The sequence below is a fragment of the Sander vitreus genome, chromosome 12, assembly GCF_031162955.1.
Source record: "Sander vitreus isolate 19-12246 chromosome 12, sanVit1, whole genome shotgun sequence".
NCBI lineage: Eukaryota > Metazoa > Chordata > Actinopteri > Perciformes > Percidae > Sander > Sander vitreus.
The window spans coordinates 5,978,163-6,005,628 of NC_135866.1; the positions used below are offsets into that span (position 1 = coordinate 5,978,163).

At 38.8% G+C, this 27,466-nt stretch overlaps 2 protein-coding genes across 2 annotated transcripts; one reads left to right on the forward strand and one right to left on the reverse strand.

The window, feature by feature from the left end:
- The first annotated feature begins 118 nt into the window (after window positions 1-118).
- Window positions 119-18,591, forward strand: parp2 (poly (ADP-ribose) polymerase 2). The gene is made up of 17 exons (XM_078263378.1): window positions 119-325; window positions 1,129-1,338; window positions 4,282-4,449; window positions 4,701-4,771; window positions 6,519-6,569; window positions 7,013-7,109; window positions 7,232-7,307; window positions 7,382-7,484; window positions 7,574-7,727; window positions 8,424-8,562; window positions 9,091-9,154; window positions 9,275-9,409; window positions 10,942-11,069; window positions 11,256-11,355; window positions 11,734-11,832; window positions 12,526-12,650; window positions 17,448-18,591. Exons 1-17 carry the CDS (start codon window positions 253-255, stop codon window positions 17,605-17,607), a joined length of 1,953 nt encoding a protein of 650 aa, XP_078119504.1. The 5' UTR covers window positions 119-252; the 3' UTR covers window positions 17,608-18,591.
- Window positions 18,508-27,310, reverse strand: LOC144526156 (protein lifeguard 1). The gene is made up of 6 exons (XM_078263382.1): window positions 27,201-27,310; window positions 25,099-25,385; window positions 24,171-24,371; window positions 22,403-22,531; window positions 21,633-21,776; window positions 18,508-18,786 (listed from the first exon to the last, which is right to left on the reverse strand). Exons 2-6 carry the CDS (start codon window positions 25,366-25,368, stop codon window positions 18,652-18,654), a joined length of 879 nt encoding a protein of 292 aa, XP_078119508.1. The 5' UTR covers window positions 25,369-25,385; window positions 27,201-27,310; the 3' UTR covers window positions 18,508-18,651.
- Window positions 27,311-27,466: the final 156 nt, after the last annotated feature.

Consider the following 27,466-nt stretch of genomic DNA (forward strand, 5'->3'; position numbering starts at 1 on the left):
CGTCACGCTCAACGTTGTTTCAGGTTTGTGCTTAAAGGTTTGCCATGGTAACAGTAACGCTTCAGGGTCACAAAAGGTTTGGTTTTAGCCACGGAGTGATTCATCAAGATACTAGCGATAAACGATCTTTAGCGGCACCGGCTAGGAAACCGTGCAGGGAAAGTTTCCCGCGCCCTCTTTCTTGTCTCCCTATACTGCTACTACCTTTACTGTACATACCTACTACTAGCTATATATTTTTCATAAACCACCATGAGGCGTACAAGAAGTTCGAGAAGCAAAAGTCAGAGTGCACAAGAAACTAAAGAAGTCCAGTCAAAAACAGGTTGGTACTTGTTACCCCGGAAGGTTAGCTTGACGGGATAACGTTAGCTGCTGTAACGTTATCGACGTCAGTTGAGGACATGTCTGGACCTATTGTCTGGACAGAAGAGAGCAGGGGAATACATGTTATGTATTTATGGTCCAGTAAAACCACTGTCAGCCATCATACCCACCACAGACCTGAAGGTGCCTAGGATGCAAGTGGCATTGTTTATGTATATCCCACATGCATCCAGTTGCTAGTTGATAAGGTACAACTGGTTAGAACTGTTGCAGTAACGTTATAATTCAACAGCCCTCCAATAAATCCTAAAGGTTATAATGTTTTGTTTTCGAGTGGTGTTGATTCAAACTGTATTGTTTGTTTGTTTGTTTAGCTACATCCCCATTTGTTCTGCAAGGACCTCTTCAGAATATATCCATATTAAATGCCAGATTTAATTTCAGTAACGTTACTCCCTAAAAAGCTTTTAAAAAGCGAATTTTAGATATAAAAAAGAGCTATATAAACTACACAACAACACCAATAACTTAAAGTGCATTACCAGTGTTAACTGTTCCGTTGTTTCCTAAAATAATCTAGGGATAGAAGGTAAACAGAAACAGAAATGTTGAGCCAACTGTCGTCAGTATTTCAATGAAAATAATTGTCATGTTTATTATTAAAATGTTGGTTGCCTACTCCCCAAGACTTTAACCTTTGACTTTAAACTGTCACAAATAATGAGTAGAGTCAAGTTACCAGAACTGCTTTTATATTGGTAATAAAGTATCAACAACTTGACTCTCTGCATGTGTGATCAGTGTGGCAGTGGAAAGGAGATGAAGATCAGTGGGAACCATACTCGCCTTCAGCCTGCGCCTTGTTGGACTCAGCCGTCTCTTCAGGGAAAACGTCTGTCACTCTGTCTCTGGGCTCCGGGACGCCCTACGAAGTCGACCTGAAGAAGATGGTCCAGATTAATCCTGTCACCAAGTACAAGAGGAAGATTCGCTCTCAGACAGTAAAACCAGGTACTAGTGTGTGCGTTATGCCACATCTGTCATTTCATTTCTGTCATCCCCTCTCTTATTTTTGCTTTTAATTTCATATTGATTTCTCAGTGTCTTATAGTTTTCTTAGGGTGTCCTGTAGCCAGCAACAAATCCAACTCCTATATTCTGTTGGGTTATTCGATTTTCACCATTTAGTTAGCACGTATGCCGTTTTTGAAACCGCCTACTATAGAGCTCAACAGTGTGGTTCTTGAAGTAAAAATCCCATTCATTTTGTCCATAAGAACTTTGATTATCAGCTAGGGTTGCACGATATTGACAAAATGTGATATTGCGATATCGATTGTGAATATTGCGATATCGATATTCATTTCGATATTTTTAAACATATGTCAAATTACAAAAGTTATGGGAAAACGCATAAAAATAGATTCACAACAATATAGTGCACACTGAGACTTATGTATGGCTCCGTAGTGCAGCTTAGATGAAAAATATTCAATATTTCCGACTCCAAACTCTGCCTCGTATATAAATTGCGATAGCTACCGGTGAGAAATAGATGCGGGATGGGATTACTTTTGGCCACTAAAGTTTCCTCTTCAATCTCTGTTATTTCATCTTCTCCCTGAGCAACACTCATTTTCTTACTTTTGTGTTCTTTCTTTTGCTCCACTGCCTCCCTTCGCTCTCTCTTTAGGTCCTTCTTTTCTTTCCCTTCTCTGATTCGTTCCGTTTTTTTTTTTTTTGTCTCTATCCATTTCTTCACTTACACTGTCACTCTGTTGAAATACGCACACACGTCACGTGGTACGCTCCATAGGGTTTGTCACGTAGTGGACACATGCGCTGATGTGCACTAACGTGTGCAAGTGGCACGGTAACTGGCCAATGAAACATGATCATTACAGCGTTTCAAGCTCTAAATCAAACACAACTAAGCCACACAGCCAACGGACGGGACGCAGCGCTCCACAAAATAATCAAAATGTTGCATACTTATCGCAACACTTTCGATATAATATTGCACATCTTGATAATCATCATCATATCATAACGATATTGAGTCGATATATCACGCACCCCTATTATCAGCCATAATGTCTGAACCATCCGAGGTAGACTGACCACGAGCTCCAAGGTTGTGAAGCGAAGGTTTCTGCTCCTGTTAGAAGCCACAAGTCTGTATGAAATCAACCTTGTTTTAAAGCGTAACTCTCGCCAAAATGCAACCTAGGGTCTCTTTGTGAATGTACCCGAGTCAAACTTTCGTTTATGATTATAATTAGGACGGAAGCGCCACTTTTAAGATTTACCGTATTCTCGTTTTTCAGTCAAATGGCCCTTAGAATGGGAGTGCTAGGGGCACTTTCATGCTAGCCTCAAAATAGCTAAGAAAGCTCGACACAACATGAAACTTTGCTTGAAGTATCACCAGGGTCTCTACACCTTAACGAAAGCATTGACAACATTGTTTGTGTACACAGAGTTTACTAAACAGAAAGGTTTTGAACAACTCACGTTAGCTGTTGTTCTTCCGGTCGCCGTCTATCGAGCCAGCCAAAAATACTCGAGGGAGGAGAGTAAAGATGGAAACCTCCTAAAGCTTAGTTCCATATAAATGAATGGATAATCGTTGTTTTGTCGTTAGTGAAACACAACATTGACCTCGTAGTTGAAAAAGGAGCATCATATATAAGAATGACATTTCCTCCTATGGAGTCCGTTCATTCGCATTCGCCTATTTTTGACTGGGAAAATGGCGGATAGCGTAAACAACAACAGCTAACGTGAGTTGCTGAAAACCTTTCTTTTTAGTAAACTCTGTGTACACAAACAATGTTGTCAATGCTCTAGTTCATGTGTAGAGCCCCTGGTGATACTTGGAGCAAAGTCTCATTTTGTGTCGAGCCTTCTTAGTGTTTTAAAAATAGTTATTTTGAGACTAGCATGAAAGTGCCCCCTAGCACTCCCATTCAAAAGGCCATTTGACTGAAAAACGAGAATACGGTAAATCTTAAAAGTGGCACTTCCGTCCTAATTACGCTTTAAACGAAAGTTTGACTCGGGTACATTCACAAAAAGACCCTAGGCTGCATTTCGGCGAGAGTTACACTTTAAGAAAAACATGTTTCATTTGCAATGTCATGGAGAAGTACTACACTACCCACAATTCTAAGTGTAACAGCTGTTATATTTGAGCCGAATGAAATGTTTTATGGCCGTGATTCATCTTGCAGCTGGTTGGCTTGGATCCAGGCTTATGACTCTTTATATAAGCCTTCAATGAAACGTCAATGGTGCAATTGAACGGGGAAAAACACTTCCTAACAACCAGAGCTGTTAAAAAAAGTGGGCGGTCACTGTTGAGTATCTTATAAAGTAAACAAACATTTTTCATGAACCAAAAAAATTCAAAGCTCAATGAATTGTATTTTTCAATTCCAATAGTGGTATGAGTTTGTTTCTTTATTTATTATATTTATTTATTTATATATAAGCAGCTAGCAGTAGCACTATCTATTAGCTAAATGCTGGTAAAATATGCAAGTGGCTTGTAGATTTGCAAAACACTGGTAATCCTATTGAGTGGCTGGTAAAATTCAAAAATTCACGAGCCGTTTGGCTGGTGGACAAAAAGTTAAGTTTTGGACCCTGGTTTAAATGATAAGCCCACCTAGCATACTGCAAAATAAATGTATACTACTAATGCAATATGCAGTAGGTACTACATACTGCACACTCTGTTCCACAGTAGTATGTGGCGGTTCCGAACACAGCCTTACTTTTTTTTTTTAGGAAAAGCTTTATGCTAGTTAGTGGTAGTAGTCGTAGTATAAGTGTTATATGAATTCTTTATGGGGTTTTTTCTTCATTTTTGTAATTATGTATTTAAAAAAAAAAAAATCAGAATTACTGAAGGTATTTAAAATGTTTCTTCTGTTGTCTTCTTTTGTTCAGAAAGTTTGCATGACGCTGCTGAGTTGACTGCTCAGAATGAGAGGCCGGTTCAGGTTAAAGAGGAAGAGGAGGAGACTAAGAAGCAGCCTGCAGCTAAGAGGAAGAGAGGGCAGAGCAAGAGTCAGACAACAACTGAAAAAATGCCCAAAGAAGAAATAAAAAGTGGAGGTAAGGTGGATTTTATCGTCATCTCCGTTGTTTCTGTTGTATGTAATACCATAAGAAAGTGCAATAGAATGTCAAAATTGTTGAGCAACTGGTCACGTGACCCACAAAGTGCCTATGGCAACATCATCAGGTGGTTTTTGTTATTTTGAAATATATACATGTTAAAAGGACATGGTGTTACCTGAACGTCATATGAAATGTCAGTTGACAACATTAATGGTTTATGTCTTGTATCGTTGGCTGTTTAACAGAGGTTGTGAGGATGGTTGTCATGAAGGGAAAAGCTCCGGTGGACGTTGAATGTAAAGCCAAACTCGGAAAGGTACAGTGTGTGCTCAGTCCACGAGATATGAAACTCATGATTCACGTGGCTCATTCCTGCGGTTGGACACCTGTAGAAGCAAAGCACCGCTCCAGTTACAGTTCCTTTTGTGAGCATGACACATGTTTGTGGTTTATTATTAAGTACATGAGTGTGTTACTATTCTATTGAATGTCTGATCTTAAATCAAACCAGAATTTAAGTTTCAATATTTTACATGATTGTTGTAACCAGAGCAACGTCTTAGAAATATCCATTTGTGTGCGCAGGTCAAGCGCAAAAACTCATTTACACAGTAAATAGTAGGGGTGTAAGAAAAAATCGATACACTTGAGTATCACGATATTTTATTTAGCAATACTATATTGATTTTCAAAAACGCAATATCGATTTTTATTTTTTTATTTTTTTATTTTTTATTTTACGTGCAAATATTCATGTAAGACAGTGGTTGACGTTTATGTTGTGTTTAAACCCCCTACCACTAGATGGCTATGCTGAGACGCACCACTAGTGTCCTCGCCTAACAGTGCCTAGCAGAGCCTGACTTTTTGCTAGAAGCTAACAACGTAGCTATGGCTGAACTTTGGCCTACTTTAGCATATACACATTAGCTCACTAAGAACCTGTGAACCACAATCCCAAACTGGCAGTTTGATTTTCTGTGTACTGAATTGTTTACCTAAAGTAAACTTCTTTGACTTTTATGCACATCATGTCTTTTTTTAAATATTTGTTTTTCTAAAATTATACTTTAAAAAAATCCCAACACATCGCCTTATGCACAGTATCGAAATATATTGCAATATATTGAATTGTGACCCACGTATCGTATCGCCAGATTCTTGCCAATACACAGCCCTAGTAACTAACACTGTGGTTATTGATATTTAGTAACAGCAATAACGTTCAATGTAAGTTACTGAAATGAACATTTCATCAGTGCTATCACTGTTACATAAGAAAAATACCTAATAGGCTATGAATTTGTAAATCACGTCATTTTTGCTCTTGGGATCTAATTATGAAGTTTATTTTGAACATGTTAAAAACAAATAAAAAGATAAATAAGAATATGTACATTTCAGTACAAGCAAGAAAACCGAAAAAAAAACCCCAAATACTCAGCAAACACATTTTTCAAAATGATTGTAAATGATTCAAAAAAGGATTTCCATGTTCAAAATTAGTAATCATATGTATTTTTTTCTTTAATAACACAGCCACATTAGCACAAACAAGTAGAGCAGAAACGATTAGGCGACAGAATGACGATCAATCTGTTTTCTATTTTCATAATTGATTCATTATTTTATTATTTTTCAAATGTCAAATTTGCTGGATGCAGCTCTTTATAAATGAGGATTTACCGGTTGTTTTTCGTCATATGTGATAGTAAATAAAATATGTCCTAATTCTGGACTGCTGGCCGAACATATCAAGCAGTTTGAGGATGTCACTTTGGATTCTTGGTAGTTGTGATGGGCAATAACTAATTCTCAGATTAATCTATAATGAGAATAATTGTTATCTGCAATCCTAAAATCAGTAATTTTTGGTTTATCTGTAGTGCTTATAGAGCATTTTACACCGTTGTTTTTTAACGTGAAAAGGCCCTTTCTCAGATGATTGTTGTCTTGATAAACAGTATAAAAAGAAATTCAGCGTTTACAGGAACAACATGTTTTCAATGAATCAGATGCAGCTCCCTTCATTTGTATTAGTAACGGTTTCTTTTCTCTTTCAGGCTCATGTTTACAATGAAGGAAATGATGTTTACGACGTGATGCTAAATCAGGTAAAATATGTGATAACATTCCATTTTAATTTGACTCAAAAGGACCTGCCAAATGAATTAAAAAAGATATCCTAAAATGTAAGCAGGGAATTGTCTTACACTCAAAGCTGGAAGTGTTTTTTATTCAAAATTCATTCATTCAAATTGTATTTCCATAGTGAGTAGTGCTCAAAAAATAGTACTTGTGAATAGTTTAATACTAATAGATATTGTAATCACCCCGGTTTCAGGTACTGATGAATTAGAACAAAATGTATTTGCAATGTGGGACTCTGCATAGCTAATAAGCTAGCAGCTCTGATGCTGTATCCTACATGATATCGAAATCCAAAAAACGAAATCAAATGAAGGCTTTAAAATGACATGAATTGAATTTCCATTTCTTTCCAGTTTGATCTGTAAGAAAGTGAACTGGTCTTTAGGCTTGCTGTCTTATCTTGCAGACAAATCTTCAGTTTAACAACAACAAATACTACCTGATCCAGCTGTTGGAAGACGAGAACTCCAAGGCTTACAGTGTGTGGATGAGATGGGGCAGAGGTGAGTTCATGTGCCCGTGATTCTTAACATGTTTTATATAGATGTTTGTATTCATGCAGGAAATCAACAAACGCCTGCAGTTATGTAAACTAACTGATTCAATATATGTTGGTCTCTTTTAGTGGGGAAAGTGGGTCAAAGCAGTCTGACAGCCTGTGGTGTAGACCTGCTGAAAGCCAAAGATGTCTTCAAGAAAAAGTAAGATTGTGCACTTAGCAAAAAAATATTTCCAGATTTTGTGAACATCTGAAAACGTGCTTGTTTTGCCGTAGGTTTTTAGACAAGACCAAGAATGAGTGGGAACACCGAGCGAGTTTTGAGAAAGTAGCTGGAAAATATGACATGGTGTTCGTGGACTACAGCACCAATGAAAAGGCAAGGAGCAACGGCCAAGAACCAACGACTTGTGTTATCTCCTCGATATCGTCTATCAATATGTATACTGATTTATTTCACTGTTGCAGGAGAAGAGCCAAACAGCAGTGGATGCTGCACCCAAAAAGAGGCCCTCCAAGCTGGACGTGAGGCTCCAGTCGCTCCTGGAGCTAATCTGCGACCTCAAAGCCATGGAGGAGTGTGTGCTGGAGATGAAGTTTGACACCCGGAAAGCTCCTCTCGGTCAGTTTGACAGAATCAAAATCACAACAGAAATGGCATGGAATTTATTCTGTTATACTCTTTGAATTTCGACAAGGGCTGGGCAATATATCAATATCAATTGATATCGTGATATGAGACTAAATATCGTCTTAGATTTTGGATATCGTAATATCGTGATATGACACAAGTGTTGTCTTTTCCTGGTTTTAAAGGCTGCTTTACAGTAAAGTGATGCCATTTTCTGAACATACCAGACTGTTCTGGCTGTTTTATTATTTGCCTTTACCCACTTAGTCATTATCTCCACATTACTGATGATTATTTATCTCAAATCTCATTGTGTAAATATTTTGTGAAAGCGCCAGTTGTCAACCCTACAATATCGCCGCAATATCCACATCAAGGTATTTGGTCAAAAATATTGTGACATTTGATTTTCTCCACATCGCCCGGTCCTAATTTCTACTCATAAATATTTCTAGAATTCAACGTAATTCTTTATAGTGCACATTTAGAATTTAGAAAATATTCAAAGTGCTACTATGTGATCTAAAGATGCAACAAAACAAGTTTTCAAAGTCATCATTTTTGCTACCTGATTGTATGAGTAGATTCAGCTGGTGACAAACAAGTGACCAGTTTTTTTTCTTCTTCTTCTTATGGTGATTGTTGTGTTTCATATTTCGAATTCAGTGTTTTTCTTTCCACCTGTAGGCAAGCTGACCTCAGAGCAGATCCGTGCAGGCTACACGGCACTGAAGAAAATCGAGGACTGTTTGAAGAAGAAGGGCAGCAGCCGCGACCTGCTGGAAGCATGCAACCAGTTCTACACCCGCATCCCTCATGACTTTGGGTAGGCAATATGTTAGGGGTGGGAAGAGAATCAATTGTTTTCCCCAGAATGTTTTATTTATTTGATTTTTTTTTTTTTACCAATGGTTCACCTTAATATATTCTGTTTATACGGTACCGCTGACATCATCATATCCGTTTCCAGCAAAACATACTGAAAGAAGAAAATAGAGAAAGTCAATGTTCTGTTCTTCTTTACAAATGAAATAAATGTCAGACTGACTGACTGACATGTGATGTGCATTCTTCTTAGAAAACAATTAGTTTTTTACAAATGTCTCATGATAAATTGTCTTTAGAAGTGTATTATTTAACTCTCGAATCACAGTACTTCTAGAATCGCATTAAATGAAAATCGCAATACAAATCACATCGGCACCCATGTATGGTGAAAGAATCGGGACAAAAGCACATGGTTCCAGCCGTACAGAGATGCCCTAATGCTGTTGAGAAATAAATGTCTGAATGATGACAGGGAAACGTTTTGCATTGACCTGTCTCGCTGTGACTAAAAGATGTAATTCTCCAGGTTGAAAACTCCTCCAGTCATTCATACAGAAGATGAGCTGAAGGAAAAAATTGCACTGTTGGAGGTAAAGAGGTTCTCCATTGATTGAGAGATTTTAAATGAATCAACTTGGTCTACAATCATTCTGTTTATGTCTTCACTTGAATCTGTCATCCATACTATAATATCTATATCTATATTTCAGGCTCTGAGTGACATTCAGATAGCAGTGAAAATGGTTCAATACAGTGAAGAAAGTGACGAACATCCTCTGGACAGACAGTACAGCTCCCTCCGGTGCCAAATGCAGCCTCTGGCCTCCAGCAGCCATGAGTACATGGTCGGTGTTTTGCCTCTCATAGCTGCTCTAATGATAAAGGTCAAGGTTTAGCAGCCTGGACTAATACACTGCTGTTATGTTCATGGATGCAAGATGTATGTGGTGCGTTCATTATTTAACCAAGTCACTGAAACAGTATCATAACAGTCAAATAAAAAAAGCCAGGCGTGATGGGTGCAAGGATTCTCATTAGTATTCCCAGACCAAGTCAATAGGCGGATCGATCTGTTCTTGGTCAGTCAAATTGTACCAATAAGATCAAATCATCCAAGGCGACAAATATATTCCAGATATAAAATGTTGAGCTGTTACTTTAAACCTAGTGTTATCTAGAAAATCTTACATATACTTTAGTGAAATTGAAGTATCGATCTTGTATTATATAAATTGCACATGATGATTAAACTTTTTTAGTACTATAATAATAAAATGAATTGCTTTTTCAGTCCACTAGATGGACTGGTCAATCAAAATTGAAGTGAGATGAACAAACAGAGAAATAAATTTATTTAGATTAAAAACAGATGTTGATAAAGTTTTCCTTAATTTGGAGTTGGAAAAAAAGGTAATAAATTGCAATATATCGCAGAATATTGAAATGTGTTTAAAATTACAATAATATTGTATCGTGATAATATCGTATCGTGATAATATCGTATCGTGGGGCCTCTGGTGAGGCCTTTCTGTAGCAACTTCAAATGAATGCACTGCAGCCACAAGACGTATTAGGATTTGAATCACTCCTGTGGCTGCAAACTTTTACAAAGGAATTGGTTTCTAATTGGGTAGACCAAAATAGTAACCCAAATGACACAATGGGCCCTATTTTAACAATCTAAGCGCACGGCGTGCATTTAGGGCGTGTCCAAATCCACTTTTGCTAGTTTGACGGCGGGAAAAAAGGGTCCGTGCGCCGGGCGCGTGGTTCAAAAGGGTTGTACTTAGTGTCTTCATGAATTCATAGGTGTGTTTTGGGCGTAACATGCAATAAACCAATCAGAGTGTCATCTCCCATTCCCTTTAAAAGCCAGGCGCGTTTGGACCTTGGCACTTTGCTATTATGATGGCAGATTTGCACCGTAATATTTTTATTTGTAATGTTTTGCATGTTTGTGTGCTGCTGCGCTTCCCTGTGTGTGTGTGTAACAGGCATAGTGTGTGCGCGCTGTGCATGAGCCTAGGCGTATTTTACTAATTTGCTGTTAAAGTAACAATGAAATGCTGAGCTATTGACTTTAGACCAGGTTTTTGTTGGTCAATGGCGCCATCACTTTCCAGTGCCTAAAGATAGCAATACGCCAAGAATTCACCTGAACACACCTCCCTGTAAGACCAGCACGCCCATGGGCGCAAAGATGGGCGCAGGTGCATTTGCTATTTAAACGACGCGGGCGCTGGACGGGAAATTGACAACTGCGTCGGGCTTTGCGCTGCGCCGGGTGCAAGATAGGGCCCTAAAGCTGCAGTAACCTGAAGATGGTTTATGTAGCCAGTGTTGTTTCCTTATAAATGTTCCTCTTCTCTGTGTAAAGGTGATAGAAAAGTATCTACAGTCCACCCACGCCCCCACCCATTGTGACTACACCATGACTGTGCTTGACATCTTCTCAGTGGACAGAGACGGGGAGAGTAACAACTTCCTCTCACAGATGCACAACAGGTAAGTGGGCTCAGTGTTTGGATAACTTGTCAATACACCTGTAGGCTTTGATAAACACCATTACTGGTTCATGTTGCCTCAGATGGCATACCGTATGTGCTGTGCAGCTTTGCAATCTGCATTGCTACTAAGTTCCATATGTTCATTTCATATAGCCCATTATGTATGTGTGTGTGTGTCTTCCAGGACTCTGTTGTGGCACGGTTCCCGCCTGACTAACTATGTCGGTATCCTCAGTCAGGGGCTCCGAGTGGCCCCACCTGAAGCTCCCGTCACTGGTTACATGGTAGGATGGAGGGACAGAAAGATTCCTGCAGATACTGTTTTTCAATTGATGTTTGTCTCAACCCCCAGTCCTCTGCTTTAAAAACAAAAACAAGGTCATAAATAAAAAAAATAATGAAATCAATACATACCATAAAATGCATTTTGGCATCTATTAAATACATTATCTGGCTGTTATGTAAGGATCATATCGTACATTGATGCGAGGTCTAAGAACCACCCCATGCCATATTTACAGTAGAAACTTCTGTATTATTCAACAGATGATGATTGTGCTAAACATTTTGGAATTAAATTATTAACTATTCTATATTTTTGAATACAGCGTCCATATTTCGTATTCCAGTGATAATAATTTCCCTGATTCTCTGTTATCTAGTTTGGAAAAGGTATCTACTTTGCTGACATGTCATCAAAGAGTGGCAACTACTGCTTTGCCAACCAGAACAACAATGTGGGACTGCTGCTACTGTGTGAGGTGAGCTGATTCACTATTTTATGTGGCCAGAGTCAATGAGGTAGTAGTGCACATCACATCCTATATTTAGAACAGGTGCACAGGAACAACCGATTCAATGGGTGGAAAAAGTATTGGATATCAGATCCCAAACATGTATTTGACTGAAAAAGGCTCCAAGAGCAAATTGTGTCAGTAGTTGACAATGAAGCCAACATGATTTGAGCGTTGCATTACAAAAAAAAAAATGTTAGTTAGTTTCGATACCAATTTTATAAAACCCATTTTAACAAAAAGAAATTACAACATTACACATTACGGCACAACTCTTTTTATACATTTTTCGGCTTTAACTTTAGACAGCCAATCAGCAGCATTATAAGGTCTTGGTAGAAACATGCTGCATGCTTATTGGCTCAGTGACTCTGATGAGATTTACTCCTAAGGTATTTACATTTGGTTTTGAATGACGAGGCATTTTTTGACACTCGATATTAGGGAGGCAATTTGGTCGGTGCCTAAAAAGTATTGAATCCAGCCCTAGATGTGATGCAGCACTGTTTCAGTGTCCATGCCTTGTGTGTGTGTGTGTGTGTGTGTGTGTGTGTGTGTGTGTGTGTGTGTGTGTGTGTGTGTGTGTGTGTGTGTGTGTGTGTGTGTGTGTGTGTGTGTGTGTGTGTGTGTGTGTGTGTGTGTGTGTGTGTGTGGTCGCAGGTCGCTCTGGGAGACAGCAACGAGCTGCTGGATGCCCACTACGAGGCCAACAATCTGCCTGCTGGGAAACACAGCACCAAGGGCCTTGGACAGACCGGACCTGACCCCAAAAACTCTGTCAATCTGTTAGTCTCATTACACTCATACATTTCATACAGGCCACACATTGATTTAATTGTGCTTTCTGTTACACAACAAAAATCATTACATTATGTGAAAGGGGGAGTTTGTTAATTACATTAGTAAAGAGTACTATATATATATATATATATATAAATAAATAAATAAATATACATTTCAATAACAATATAATATAAAAACATTACAAGAAGAAGCCCATAAAGAATCTCTTTGAGGACTTCTTTCTTTAACTGCTACTTTGAGATTTATAGTTTAACTAATTTACAGTTGATTTAACAACCATCATACTCTGCTAATTGTGAAATAATTCCATTTCTAATTTCCTAGGGTTCATGTTTGTAAATGCTACAAAATAAGTGAAATGGTTTTACTCCAGACAAAGGCCGTTTGGAGTAGAACCATAAAAATGAAAGTCGAAATAGAAAATGCTGAACTCTGTTTGCTCTGTGGCCTCTAGTGACTCATCCTCTGATGGACTGACCTTGTTTTACTCTCATTAGTTCTGCCTTCTCTGCCGCTCTGCTGCCTCTTCTCTCTGTAGGTTTCTGTAGTCATCTGAGCATGCAACATTGCTAATTTCATCTAGTACCACCTTCAAATCCAAGTCGGATCAGCCTCAATAGAGCATGCTGTTTTTTTTTTTCTTCATGGTTTAGCTAGAGCTGCAGTGATTAGTCCATTAAACAACGATTGGATTAGAAACAATATAAAAGTGGAATATCTATGTACATAATGATAGACCTTACTTTTAATTAAATGGGAGCTCCTTTTTCCGGGTTGTCAACAATTAGAAACATAATTAATGGGCAACTATTTCGATTTTTCCGTCATATTTTTCTACGTTCTCAAATGTGAGAATCTGCAGAATGATAAAGGCAAATAATAGAACAAATACAACAGTCTGGTAAGTTCAGAAAATGACATCACTTTACTGTAATGCAGCCTTTAAAGGGATATTTCACCGTTGGAAAGATGAATATATCTTTAAATTGGGTCACTTATGTAGTAGAAATCTGAATTTGTTTTAGAAATTGGTGGCTTCTAGGCCGAGAAAAGCCAGAAAATGTGTTTTTGGCTCATGTGAATGAAAGACACCAAATCCCAGAATGCACTTGCTTCGCTGCTTTAGCGTATACTCCCAAACCACGCCTACCGTTTACAGACAGACAGACAGACAGACAGACAAACAGTGAGACAATCAACTCAACAAGTGTGTTTTGTTGTCATGTCAACCATATACAACAAACAACGTTTCACCGCGGCTCAAGTGGTGTGACACATTTAAAATATATAAAAACGACATTATATAAAAACGACATACGAAACAGGCTACATTTAGTGCACACGCACCGTAAAGTTCAGCTAACGCATAGCTACTAGCAATAGCGATTGGTGGGCTGTGGTATAAACACCGAGTATAAACAGTCAACACAGCCGTAAATTTGCGTGGAATGTAGAATGGTCGGCATTTAACAGTCACAAACTCCACCAGCAGTTAGCAGTTCGTTGGATACAAGCACCCCATTTCTGCACCAGGCAGTCCGTGTTAACACAGCACACCTCGACTAGCTAGTCTTACCCAGCGACAGAGCAGCAGGCTGGATAGTCTGGTACAGTAATATTTCCACAACAACACTGGACTCGCACTGGGAGTTTTGTTGGATATTGGACTAAGTTGGATGTAGTCCAGTTTGTTGTCTGATGAGCGGACACTCGCAAGCAGGATTGATGGAACAGGTGGCCGGCTAGCGTTAGCTTTCCACCGACACATTCGTTCAAGTTTCCCTTTATCACACGCGTGACGTCACCCAGCCCCCCATTAAAGAAGAATTCCGGTCAATTTCAACATGTAGCTCTGATGTTTGGAAATTTGGAATGCTGGCAGTAGCAAAAAAAACTCAGAAGGAATCACTGCACATGGGTAGGCACTTGTAATAACATTTTGAGCATGTTTAGAGGCTAAAAACACGTTTAAAATTTGCCCTGTTTAAGCCTGTTGGGTGCTAACGCTGGTAGGGGGATAACACGGTGTAGGCAGCACCGATTGTTTTAGTTTTTCTTGCTACTGACAGCACTCCAAATGTTCAAACAACAGAGCTACGTGTTGAAATCGACCGGAATTCTCCTTTAATGTCCAAATCTCCCCAAAATGGTCTCAATCGTTTGTGCTACGTTTGTGCTGATTTGTGCCGTTAAAAGAAACATTTGTGCTACTTCAGTTTTTACGTTATCAGGCTACATTTGTTACACGGCTACTATTTGCGCTGCAAAGGCTTCTGACACCAGGCATCACTCAAACGTGGTCATGAACACTTAATCCTATCAAAAAAAACTAAACCCAAATCCAACGATTATATAAGTTATCTCACATTAACGTTTTCTTCTTCATTGGCGCCTATGGCGAGGAAAAAGCTTAACGTGGTTTAATGTACCTAAACAATGATTTCCAAATGTCTCTGTCATATTGCTCCTCATAACCACTGAAAACCGTCAAAAAATCAAACCCAAATTCCAATTATTATGGACGTTATCTGACATTAAGCGTTTCTGCTTCACATTTTCAGCAGGGCAGCGGAGCGGCTGTGGGTTGACTCTTCACGGTTCTCATGGGCTTTATAAGTCCTAACATGAAAAGGCTTAATGTGGTTTAATGTACCTAAACAACGATCAATCATCACGAAATGTCTCTCTCATATTGCTCCTCATAACCACTGAAAACTGTCAAAAAATTTAACCCAAAGTCCAATTATCATAGACGTTATCATTAAGCGTTTCTGCTTCATTAAGGCTATTGTAAGGGAAAAATGTCCCATTCATGGGAGTGATGGCTGGTGTCAGAAGCCTTTGCAGCACAGATAGTAGCCATGTAACAAATATAGCCTAATAACGTAAAAACAGAAGTAGCACAAATGTTTTTTTTAACAGCACAAATCAGCACAAAGGTAGCACAAACGATTGAGACCATTTTGGGGAGAGTCAGACATTAATGGGGGGCTGGGTGACGTCACGCGTGTAACCTATAAAGCGTTATAACTTAAAAAACATAGTAGCACAAATGTTTTTTTTAACAGCACAAATCAGCACAAACGATTGAGACCATTTTTGGGAGATTTGGGCATTAATGGGGGGTGATGTCACTGGCCAGAAAATGTAAAGTTGAATTACTTAAAATCCTTAACAGCACAAACGATAATTTTTACGGCACAAACGAATAGCAGTGTTTTTAATAATTTTTGGATGACATGGGGGGCCAGCTTCACGCAGGTCGATATCTAGCCTCATATCACGATATCGATATAAGATCGATATATTGCCCAGCTCTACTGTGCGGGCACTTTCATTGTTTTCTGATGTGTTATAGACCAAACGTTTAATAATTTGCCGATTAATTGATATTGAAAATAGTAGTTAGTTGCAGCCCATCATCTACTGTACAAAAGAACTGCGACAATTAATCAATCGATGGGAAATTAGTCACTGACAATCAGTCGTTTCTTTAAGCAAATATGCCCAAATCTTCTGGTTCCAGCTTCTCCTATGTGAATATTTAATGGTTTCTTATGTCTTCTATGATTGTAAACTAAATATCTTTTGGATTTGGACTGATGGTTGCACAAAACAGAATATTTGAAGACGACATATCGGATTTTCTTTTCACCATTTTCTGGACCCAAAGATTAATCAATTAATAGAGAAAATAAGTGTCGGATTTATTGATAATAAAAAGAATTGTTAGTTGCAGCTCTAACTATGACTTGATATTGTTACCAGCTAGGGGTGCATGACATATGGACTCAATATCGTTATCGCAATATCACGATGTGCAATATTATATCGAAGGTGTTGCAACAAGTATGCAATGTTTTGATTATTTTGTGGAGCGCTGCGTCCCGTCCGTTGGCTGTGTGGCTTAGTTGTGTTTGATTTAGAGCCAGCTTGAAATGCTATAATGGTCATGTTTCATTGGCCAGTTACCGTGCCACTTGCACATGTGGGTCCCCTACGTGACAAACCCTATGGAGCGTACCACATGACGTGTGTGCATATTTCAACAGAGTGACAGTGTAAGTGAAGAAATGGATAGAGACAAAAAAAACAAAAACGGAGCGAATCAGAGAAGGGAAAGAAAAGAAGGACCTAAAGAGAGAGCGAAGGGAGGCAGTGGAGCAAAAGAAAGAACACAAAAGTAAGAAAATTAGTGTTGCTCAGGGAGAAGACGAAATAACAGAGATTGAAGAGGAAACTTTAGTGGCCAAAAGTAATCCCATCCCGCACCTATTTCTCACCGGTAGCTATCCCGCAACTTTATAAACGAGGCAGAGTTTGGAGTCGGAAATATTGAATATTTTTCATCCAAGACCGACCTGTGGTCCAGCTGCACTACGGAGCCGTACATAAGTCTCAGTGTGCACTATGTTGTTGTGAATCTATTTTGATGCGTTTTCCCATAACTTTTGTAATTTGACATATGTTTAAAAATATCGAAATAAATATCGATACTGCATTATTCATAATCGATATCGCAATATCACATGTTGTCAATATCGTGCAACCCTACTACCAACCATTTTCTAAAACATATACTTTTTTTTGATTAGATTTCCCAGCAACTGGTTTCAGTTCATCTCTGCAAGTTGATTTTCATATTGTGCTGCTGGCATGAACTGAAACCAACTCTCTAAAAGAAGAAGTATGGTAAAGACAGTATGGCAATTACATAATGTACTTATGTGTCCTTGAATAAAACTTCACATTTGTATTCCTCTCTCTGTCTTTCTCAGGGATGGTGTGACCGTGCCGATGGGGCCGGGGGTGAAGACGGGGGTGGGTAAAAACAACTCTTACTCCCTCCTGTACAACGAGTTCATCGTTTACAACCCTGCCCAGACTCGCATGAGGTACCTGCTGCGGGTCAAGTTCAACTACACCTCACTGTGGTGAGGCCGTTAACAAACGGTATAGATGTCTGAAATCTGGAGGTTTTCGGTCAATTTGCCCTTTACAAAGCAGGGATTATATATTCCCTAGTCATTCTTAGTATACAGTTAGAGGGGAAAAGGATGTTAAACCTGAATACTGCTGATACTGGGTGGGTGGTTAACAGACATCTTTACTTTCTCGGTGATGTAGAGCTGCAAGAATTTGTCATTTGGCAACTGTTTTCAACAATCAGTCAGTCAGTCAGTCAGTGCCAAAACATTATTGCTGATATATATCTGATATCATTGGGTTTTAAACGGTTGGTGGAAGAACACCGACAAAACTGCTTTGACTTCTTTCCTCAGCGGGGTTTCTCTTGTAGTACAACATTGCATCTCCGTTCTTTTTGAGTCAGAAAATGATGTTCGGGCTCTGTCAAAAAAACTCTGAACATGAACAGATGGAAGCGTGAGATCCTAAGATGAGGATAAACCTGTGTGAAATTAGGAAATACACGGAACATTTTGCACTACTTTTTGTCCATGGTTCGTAGGTCTTCATATCAATGTAAACGGTATTCTATTGCCTTTTGGTCTCTGTTTTGATGCTGTATGAAACACTAATGGCTTTGTGGATCGATTGGATTATCAGCATCTGGATTTAATTACGTAACAAAATGATTTGGAAGTTCTTTAAGCAGGTTTGCCGTGGGCATTTATACTAAATAATTACCTACACTTTATTGAATGTGTCTTTTAATGCTGAGAAAAACAGAAACGGAATGCCTTTGTTTGTTTAGATAATTGTCAGCTCAAATGTCTGTATGGTGGAACATGCACTGCAAAACAACAAATACAGTACAACATGTTTTTAATATTAATTTCTGTTTATGAAAAACTTAGAGAAAGACAAGATTCTGTAAAAAACATAATCATTCCTTTATTGTCACTTAAAACAGGAGCTACAGTACATACATAATAATAAAGTACATTTTCATTGCGGGTACAGCTTGGAGTGTCGGTCTGTGTGTGTGTGTGTGTATAAACGTATTTAGTGTATACAGTTTCACCTCCTCCCCAGCAGGTAGAGGAAGATGAGGACAATGTCCAGGTAGAGCATGAGAGCAGCGTTGATGTATTCCTCTGGATCCAGACGATAGCTCATCTTCCCCATCATCAGCTGACAGTCGACCATCAGGAACTGAAGGGAGGGAGAGGAGGAGGAGGAGGAAGAAGTTAGGACAGGGTGAGGGTGGAACATTAAACAGTCGACCACAGAATATCACAAAAGCTAAAGTTATAATAATAATTTAAAAAAACTATTCCAATAAAAAAATATCAGTTATTTCCTGTAAACTGAAATGTCTGAACAGCAGCATCTACATATTACACCTTCTACCGTCATGTTAAATAAAAATAAATGAAAACTCTACATTATTCCAGCATTTATCTTATGAAAAAACAGTAAATATCATAAAAAGAGGAATAAAAATGTTAAACCAAACATTCAACTAAATATTGCACATTAGATTAATCGCTGTCTTCACGATTAGTTAATCACATTCTTTCAAATCTCGATTTTGATTTGAAAACGATTCATCGTTTCAGCCCTAGTGTAAATCAAATGAATGATGGCGGAATTCCTTTTAGCTGCTTTAGTTTCAGGGTCCTGGTATTGTGCGTGCTGGCTCGCTGCCACACTGTCACGGCTTAATACTCGAATAGAAGGTTGTGGCTAGAAGGGATACGGCTACAGCGTTTAGCTGAGAAAAAGTGAGCGTCATGCGGCGGCAACAACTAAGTTTAGGCAACCAAAACAACTAGTTAAGTTCAGGAAATATATCGTGGTTTGTATTAAAACACTCCGGAGGAACAAACACGCATTTCCTGGGTGACAGTATTAAAAAGATTTTGCTTCCTGTTGTAGCTGTATCCCTTCTAGCCACAACCTGAATAGAACAGAGCCACCGTTGATGTTTTAAGTTACACCTGTGCTTTTCCTAATATGACAAGCCTGCTGTAAAAAAGGTCTAATATACACATGTATACAGCATATTTAATTAAGTGTCTTCTCTGACAGCTTATTCCTCTTGATGGATAATAAATGTCCTTTTTGCTCAGTCACCCTTTACTATTATTGCTTACAGATTGATGATTTCACTTAAAACTTAGAAGTTGCTTTGTGTGTGTGAGATCGGATGAATTCCCAAAAAAAAAATCCCATTTTATCTTAGTTATTACATCCACTTTCTGGCTTGTTGACCGTTGCACTCACTTAGACTTGGTTGCCTTCAAAGCCCCTACATACTAATCGTTCACAAAGGTTTTCTTTTATTTGGCCTGATCAGATCTCTTCGTGACTTTATCTCTGCTGAAGCTGTTAATTAAAGCACCCATGTGGGGGTGCAGGGCCTTATATTCACCGCTGTACCCTTATTTGCTCTAAATAAAACCAATTCATGAAGTTAAATGTAAAAAAGAAAAGTGGAACTGTGCAATTTGACGCCACACAGAGCTTAGGAACCTGCAAAACAGGTTGTATGTTTTGTCTGATGGCAGTAAAAGCTTTTACAGGGTATCAGTGATAGAACTGTTTAACATACTGAGGGGACCAGGACAACAGAAGAACCTGTATTAGATATGTTTTTGTCCTTCTACTTTATACGCAGGGAAGTGCTGTATAAGTCTTGTTTGTAAATCCCTTTAGACAGTAGTATTATTACAGTTTTTTACAATCACTTTGGCACTAATTTCAGAACCTTGACGTCATTTTTCAAAACTCTAGACACAAAACTCCCAACCAATGATCAAAATACACATTTTTCAAAACTCTAACACTTTTTTCAGTTGCTTGGATACAATACACATAAACCAAAGATCATTTGTTCATTTAACAAAGATCACCTGTTCAATACGACACAACTTAACATCAAAGTACTACGACTTCAAAAGGCAATTCACACATTACATTTCAGATGATTGTCTATTCATTCCATTACAATGATCTAACTATCAATCGATACAACTACTCAAAATGATAAGTAACTGTTGCATTACTCTTAATGCATAGTTGTATGGAAACAGTCAAACAATATTCCATGTTTAGATCATGAAAGTTTCAACATAACGAGATTCATTGTCACCAACTAGTGTGGAGCATGAACCAATTAGACTACATTATCTATGGATGTAATATTCTTTACTGTAATGTACTACTGTTTACCATACACTGTTTCTATGGTCCATGTACTACCTTTCAGACTATTTACAGTATTGACAGTACTGCACTGTATGGATGCAGGCCCTTAGAATTGCTGGTCCAATTCTGCCAACTCGTTACTGATGATTGAGATATATAATGTATATATACTTTGTATATAAAGTACTGTGTGTGTATATATGTATATATATATATATATATATATATATATACTGCTCAGTGGCCAGCAGATCAGACTGGGGTTGTACTGGGCAGCTTCCAGGTGTGAATGTGGAACTGTGTGAATGTGACAGGTCGTCGTTGCAAATGAGAAGTTGTTCTCAATCGACTTACCTGGATACTGTAAATAAAGGTTAAATACAGCATATATATATTTAATTTAATTTAAATTTTTGTTTTCGTTCCACATTGGTCTGTAGTATTCTCTCTACTACTGCAGTACTTTTACAGGGATGTATTTACATCTAGTACCATGATGAAACATGTATCACCTATTTTGTACTACAATATTAAATGATTGTACGATCAATAACACAGTGAAACTATGGGTAGCTTGTGTGTGGGTGATCTAAAGTAACGTTTCAATGGTATTTCACAATCAATTAGTTTTGTGAACCAATGATTGTGCAAGTGCAATATTTCTTTAAAGATATGAATGCACAATGCAATGTTTTAAACATTGGACAGCCTGTGTTACAAGTAATGACCGTTTTGAGTTTTGTGTCTAGAGTTTTGAAAAATGACACCAAGGTTCTGAAATTAGTAGCAAAGTGATTGTAAAAAAAACTGTATCATATATATGTATACATTGTTCTTTTCTCCCATACCAGTGAATACAGCAGAGCACCCAGACATCCGTAGACGATATCCGTGATGTAGGAGTAGTAGAAGGTGCAGAAGAATCCAAACATGATCATGTCCACAACCAAAATCAGCAGAACGCCGTAGCAAATAGTGAAATCATAACGAGTCTGCAAATAACACAGCAACACATTAGTACATTCATTGATTTCATTAATACATTATTTGTCCATATATTGCATATACTATACAGCTGCTTTTAAGTACATTTTTCATTATCTTCAAATCCGTGGATTTTCTTTACAATAAAGCAAACATATATTACAGACCATACATTATATGTTGATCAATATACAATGCATACATGCATTTATAAAATAAGTTTTTTTATATCCTGAAAAATTGCACATCCCACCTACAATATACTGTACACCTAGGCATTTTAATATTTTTTACAACCCATATTTATAATTTTGTATTGTTTGTTTCCTTTTCTAATTCTTATTTTTACTCTTATTCTAATCATCTCTGACTTTTTTTTTTTTCCTCAATCAACTAATTGTTTCAGCTCTACATTAACATTCCGCCTCTTCTGATATTTTCCAGCGCTTGCAACACGTATCGTCCTAAAGTCAAATATGGATTTTCTTCACAAGAAACAGTTGAGAGCTATGACGTCAAAACTAAGGCAACTGAAAAGTCTGCACATAGCTTTGCCTAAAACAAGCTGAACATGATGTCTGTATACAGGAAGCGTTTAGAAATGCAGCTGTTTGGCTCAGCCTGGCTGTCTGACCTGTGCAGAGAATGCAATGATGGTGACAGAAATGGCCAGCGTGGCTCCCATGGTGATAACCACAGCAGTGGTGTTGTAGAAGGAGGCGGTGGTTCCCACCATGTATGACAAGCTCAGGGTGACCACAACCTGGAGGCACAACATTCAGTGCATTAGACATCGCCGATATCATCTCACAAAGCCTTTTTTCCATAGTTTGCTTCATAGATAGCGTCACAAGTTGAACTGCTTGAAACAGAGACAGATTGTTTTTAATAAATATTTATATGTCTTTAAATAATTATAGTCTTTTATAGACCTTAATGAAAAATGTGTTAAGTGCAGACATGCTTTTTTTTCTACCAGAAGCCCTGCTGGGTGAACACTCCTCCTCCTAGCCCTGGCAGTGTGTCTCTGCATTGTGTATTTAATGATCACCATACAGGAAGAGCCTGTCCTCATTTCACATGCCAACAAAACCTCAACGACTCACAGTGAATCTGTGTGTGTGTGTGTGTGTGTGTGTGTGTGTGTGTGTGTGTGTGTGTGTGTGTGTGTGTGTGTGTGTGCATGCGCACACACTGAGGTTTTCATTTGGAAACAATAGAAAATGTACCAGAGCCCATTTAAATGTAAAGAGGCCAACATGTTTTACCATTACTACTTCAATGTCTTTGCTGTACTGGAATATAGTATATATTTGTTTATGTAGACATATTTTTGGAGTAATTATAGTTAATACTTTTACTTCTACTTGGGTAGTTTTTTTTTTTTCTTCAGAAAAGTGCTCTTTATTGAACAACATTTAGTTGAGACACCATTTGCCTCCTTGACCCTTTTCACTTCTCTTTATATAATGTGACTGTGACCTCAGGTGTTTCATATCCTTTATATATTTCCTTTTAAACTACAAAGCGATTCTTTTATCATATTGTCAGGGTAAACTGTCCTTTAAGTCTATCATTAAAATGTTTTGTTTTAAAAGGTCCTATGACATGCTGCTTTTTGGATGCTTTTATATAGACCTTAGTGGTCCCCCTAATACTGTATCTGAAGTCTCTTTTATATAGACCTTAGTGGTCCCCTAATACTGTATCTGAAGTCTCTTTTATATAGGCCTTAGTGGTCCCCTAATACTGTATCTGAAGTCTCTTTTATATAGACCTTAGTGGTCCCCTAATACAGTATCTGAAGTCTCTTTTATATAGACCTTAGTGGTCCCCTAATACTGTATCTGAAGTCTCTTTCCCGAAATTCAGCCTTGGTGCATAATTACAGCCACTAGAGCCAGTCCCACAATGAGCTTTACTTAGGATGTGCCATTTCTGTGTCTGTAGCTTTAAATGCTATTGAGGAGGAGAGAGGGGGGGGGGCAAGTTGGAGGGTGGGGGTGTGGCCTTGACCAACTGCCATGCTTCGCTTGTTTTGAAGCCATGATGTCTCTCTCTCATGGGCGGGCCAGATTCTCTGGGCGGGCAAAGCAGAGAAAGGGGAGGTAACCTTTCCTCTTATGACCTCATAAGGAGGAGATTCCAGATCGGCCCATCTGAGCTTTCATTTTCTCAAAGGCAGAGCAGGATACCCAGGGCTCGGTTTACACCTATCACCATTTCTAGCCACTGGGGGACCATAGGCAGGCTGGGGGGACTCATATTAATGTTAAAAAAACCTCATAAAGTGACATTTTCATTCCATGGAACCTTTAATATTGGTGACTATCTATATTGTGTGAAAGGAATCCCCCCCAATTAGATATTTGGGGTTTTATGCTCCTGTGTTTGTAACTCACCAGTCCCACGATGTTCCAGGGGTGACGGCGACTGAAGGACTTGCAGCAGCTGAGGGCGGTGGCGACCACGAGGAAGATGATGACGGAGCTGAGGTAGACCCCCATGTTGGCCTGCACCGCTTCTTTGATCACACTGGAGAAGGTGAACAAACACACCACACCGAAGGTGAACAGCAGCTGGAGAGTCAGGATGCTGAACACCTGCACAGGGAAACATGAACAACAAGCACTTCAATATCTTTCAGTCATATTCTGCACAGCAACTGATCTTATAGGTGTATATAAATGTTTTCAGGTAAAACAGCTTTGACACTCGTGATCTGTGTGCGGGATTTATGGATTCGAAAAATGATTTTTCCTTGGCCAAGCGTTTATTAAAAGAGATTGTTGGATTATTACACTTTCCAGCATGCACTACATCAGACCTAGCCTTCCAGAAATCCTGTAAATCATCTTGCTATCCTTGAAATTTCTCTCGCGACCAAGAGAGGCTCTTGACTAGGGCCTGCACAATTAATCGCAAATTTTATGCAATCGCAATATGGACTAGTGCAATATCCAAATCGCAGGGGGGGGGGCAATATTTGTTTAAAGGCTAAATATGTGTCAAACTGTTCTGAATGAAGTATTGTGGTGCTGCAGAGACGTCCCGGCCTACAAATCCTATCCTACAAACTAAAAAAACATCTTTGTTTGGTACAGATCCTCACATAAATCACACTATATCATTTGAATTTTTGAATTTTTTATATTTTTAAGAATAATGTTAAAAGTATAATTCCCTCCAATATCATGAATAAAATCGCAATCGGAATATCAGTGAAAATAATCGCAATTAAATAATTTCCTCATATGGTGCAGCACTAGTCTCGGTTTGGTTTTACTATCCGGGTGTCGGAATAAAGCGCCCACAGCAAGTCATACAAACCTTTCTAACAAATGCTCTTCTCACTGTCTTGTCATCAAAAGAAGATGAGGCTATCAGGGGAGTTGTGTCCGACGAGGCCTCTGGGATGATGTCCCGGAAAGACTCGTACCCAGTGGTAGGCTGATGTGTGTACGTTGTATCTGTTTTGGGTGGAGGGTACATTGCCGGGGCGGCAGAGTAGGGTGGAGGTTGCTGTCCTCGGTAGGAGTATAACGGTGGTGGAGAGGACGCATCATAACCAGGAGCGTCCTGTGTCTCTGTATCTGACATTCTGATGGGATGTCAAACTGTGGGCCAAAGACAGAAGTTCAGTCACATAAAAGGATCAGCTTATACAAAAGCAAGCACAGGTCTGATGGGATACATTCTGTCTAGCAGCTGCAGTGGGAAGTTCCTGTTTTACCTAAATACACCATGAATTACCATAAACTGTTAATATTAATGGCCAACGCATCCGGTTCGGCGAAGTCCTGCAAATGCGGAAGTGCCTTTAAACCTGCATTCTATCTGAATTCCAGCAGGGGGCGACACGTGCGGTTGCAAAAGGTCGGTTTCTGTAGAAGTCTATGAGAAAGTGACCCACTTCTCACTTGATTTATTACTTCAGTAAACAGTTTCATAATGAGTTTATGGTCTCAGTCGCTAGTTTCAAGTCTTCTGCAACACAGAATGAATCATTTTTTGAATTATGGTCTCGTTGATTTTAAAATCTGCGATAAAGCAGGGGGTGTTTCAGGGCGTGGCTATGATGTGAAAGTGTGTAACGTAACGTAGAGTGTAAGCAGCTCCTCCCTCACTCTTCCATCATCACATCCGCCAACCAGGATGGCATCGCCCGTAACCGCAAACTCGACGACCCATAGCAGATCTCCACAAACCAAAGGGTGACGTCACACGTGCTCTGTCCAGTCATAAACAGTCTATGTGATTTACTCATTACCTTTGGTGTCTGAACTGAAATGACAATCTGTCTCCCAAATGTTCCGTCTTTCTCTGTTGGTTTCATTTAATGAAACACGGGTAATTTTTCAATATCTGTCGCCAGTAAGTACAGGGTTTCTTACATCAGAGCTGTTTGTTTTTGTTGTTTTTTAAATACAAGACCTGCTGCTGACTCGTTGCCCAATAATGGTGTATACATTAGGAAGTAAAACTCCAGCTGTGGGGACACTGGTTTTACACTCAGCAAACATTGTGGGAAAATACAAGTGTTGTGTCCTGTTATAGGCTATGTTTTTTTTTTTTTTTTTTTTTTACAAACACCCTGGTTTTTGATTCTCCAACAGTAATGATATACCCTGTAAATATACCTGGATTTGTATCTAGGGTTGAATTTCCAGAGCAGCAAGTTATAGTAACAAGACAATAGATTCACAGCAGACATTTTAATGCAGAATTTACATATTATATGTAAATTCAAAATGTTATATAAGTTACATATTAAAATGTACTTCAAATGTAGTATCAAAAGTAATCATTGAACTGACAATCTAAAACTCAATCTAACTCAAAATACTATTAATGACATTTGTTTTATAGAGCCATTGTTGCAGTTATACTTGCTGCACCCTACTTCCTTTTCTCCTTTCTTGTTCACCCAAATCACACAAAACAAATCGGATGTACCACAGCGGTGTGTTTTGTTTGGGGGGTTTTTAGGTAGGTGTTTTGAAGTTTTTATCACTGCCCGCACAAGTACCATGTATCTTAAAGAGTATAGGAGTAACTGGCAAAATATATTTTTTTGTGATTAGAGTATAGACCCTTTTAAAAGATCATTTTTTGGGCTTTTTAGACTTTATTTCCACAGGACAGATGAATACATGAAAGGGGAGAGAGAGAGAGAGAGAGGGGGGGAATGACATGCAGCAAAGGGCCGCAGGTCGGAGTCGAACCCGCGGCCGATGCGTCGAGGAGCAAGCCTCTATATACGTGCGCCTGCTCTACCAACTGAGCCAACCCGGCCACTAAAAGATTATCATTAACCAAATAATGTTTGCTTTCTTGTTGAAAGTACCAGTAAAACAAATAAAAAGCAGAGTAAACAGTAGGTATTGCTTTAAGACTAAAGAATAGAGAATAAAGTCGAATGTTCTTCTTACCTTTCCTGCTGGGTTATAGTTGTGTCTGACACCACACACTGTGCTGTTTGAGATGGAGATGATACACAACAAAAATATCTTGCGTGGTGATTGTACATTTAGTTCATTTGTTCCACCAATCGGGTGTAGAGTTTCACTTCCTGGCAATTTGAAACAAAAAAGATTCTCTGTCTGCAAGGACTCACGGTGCGGAAATCTGAAACACCACCGTTGCTTCATACTTCATCAGAGGTCATCAAAGTGGGGTCTAGGGACTTCCAGGGGTC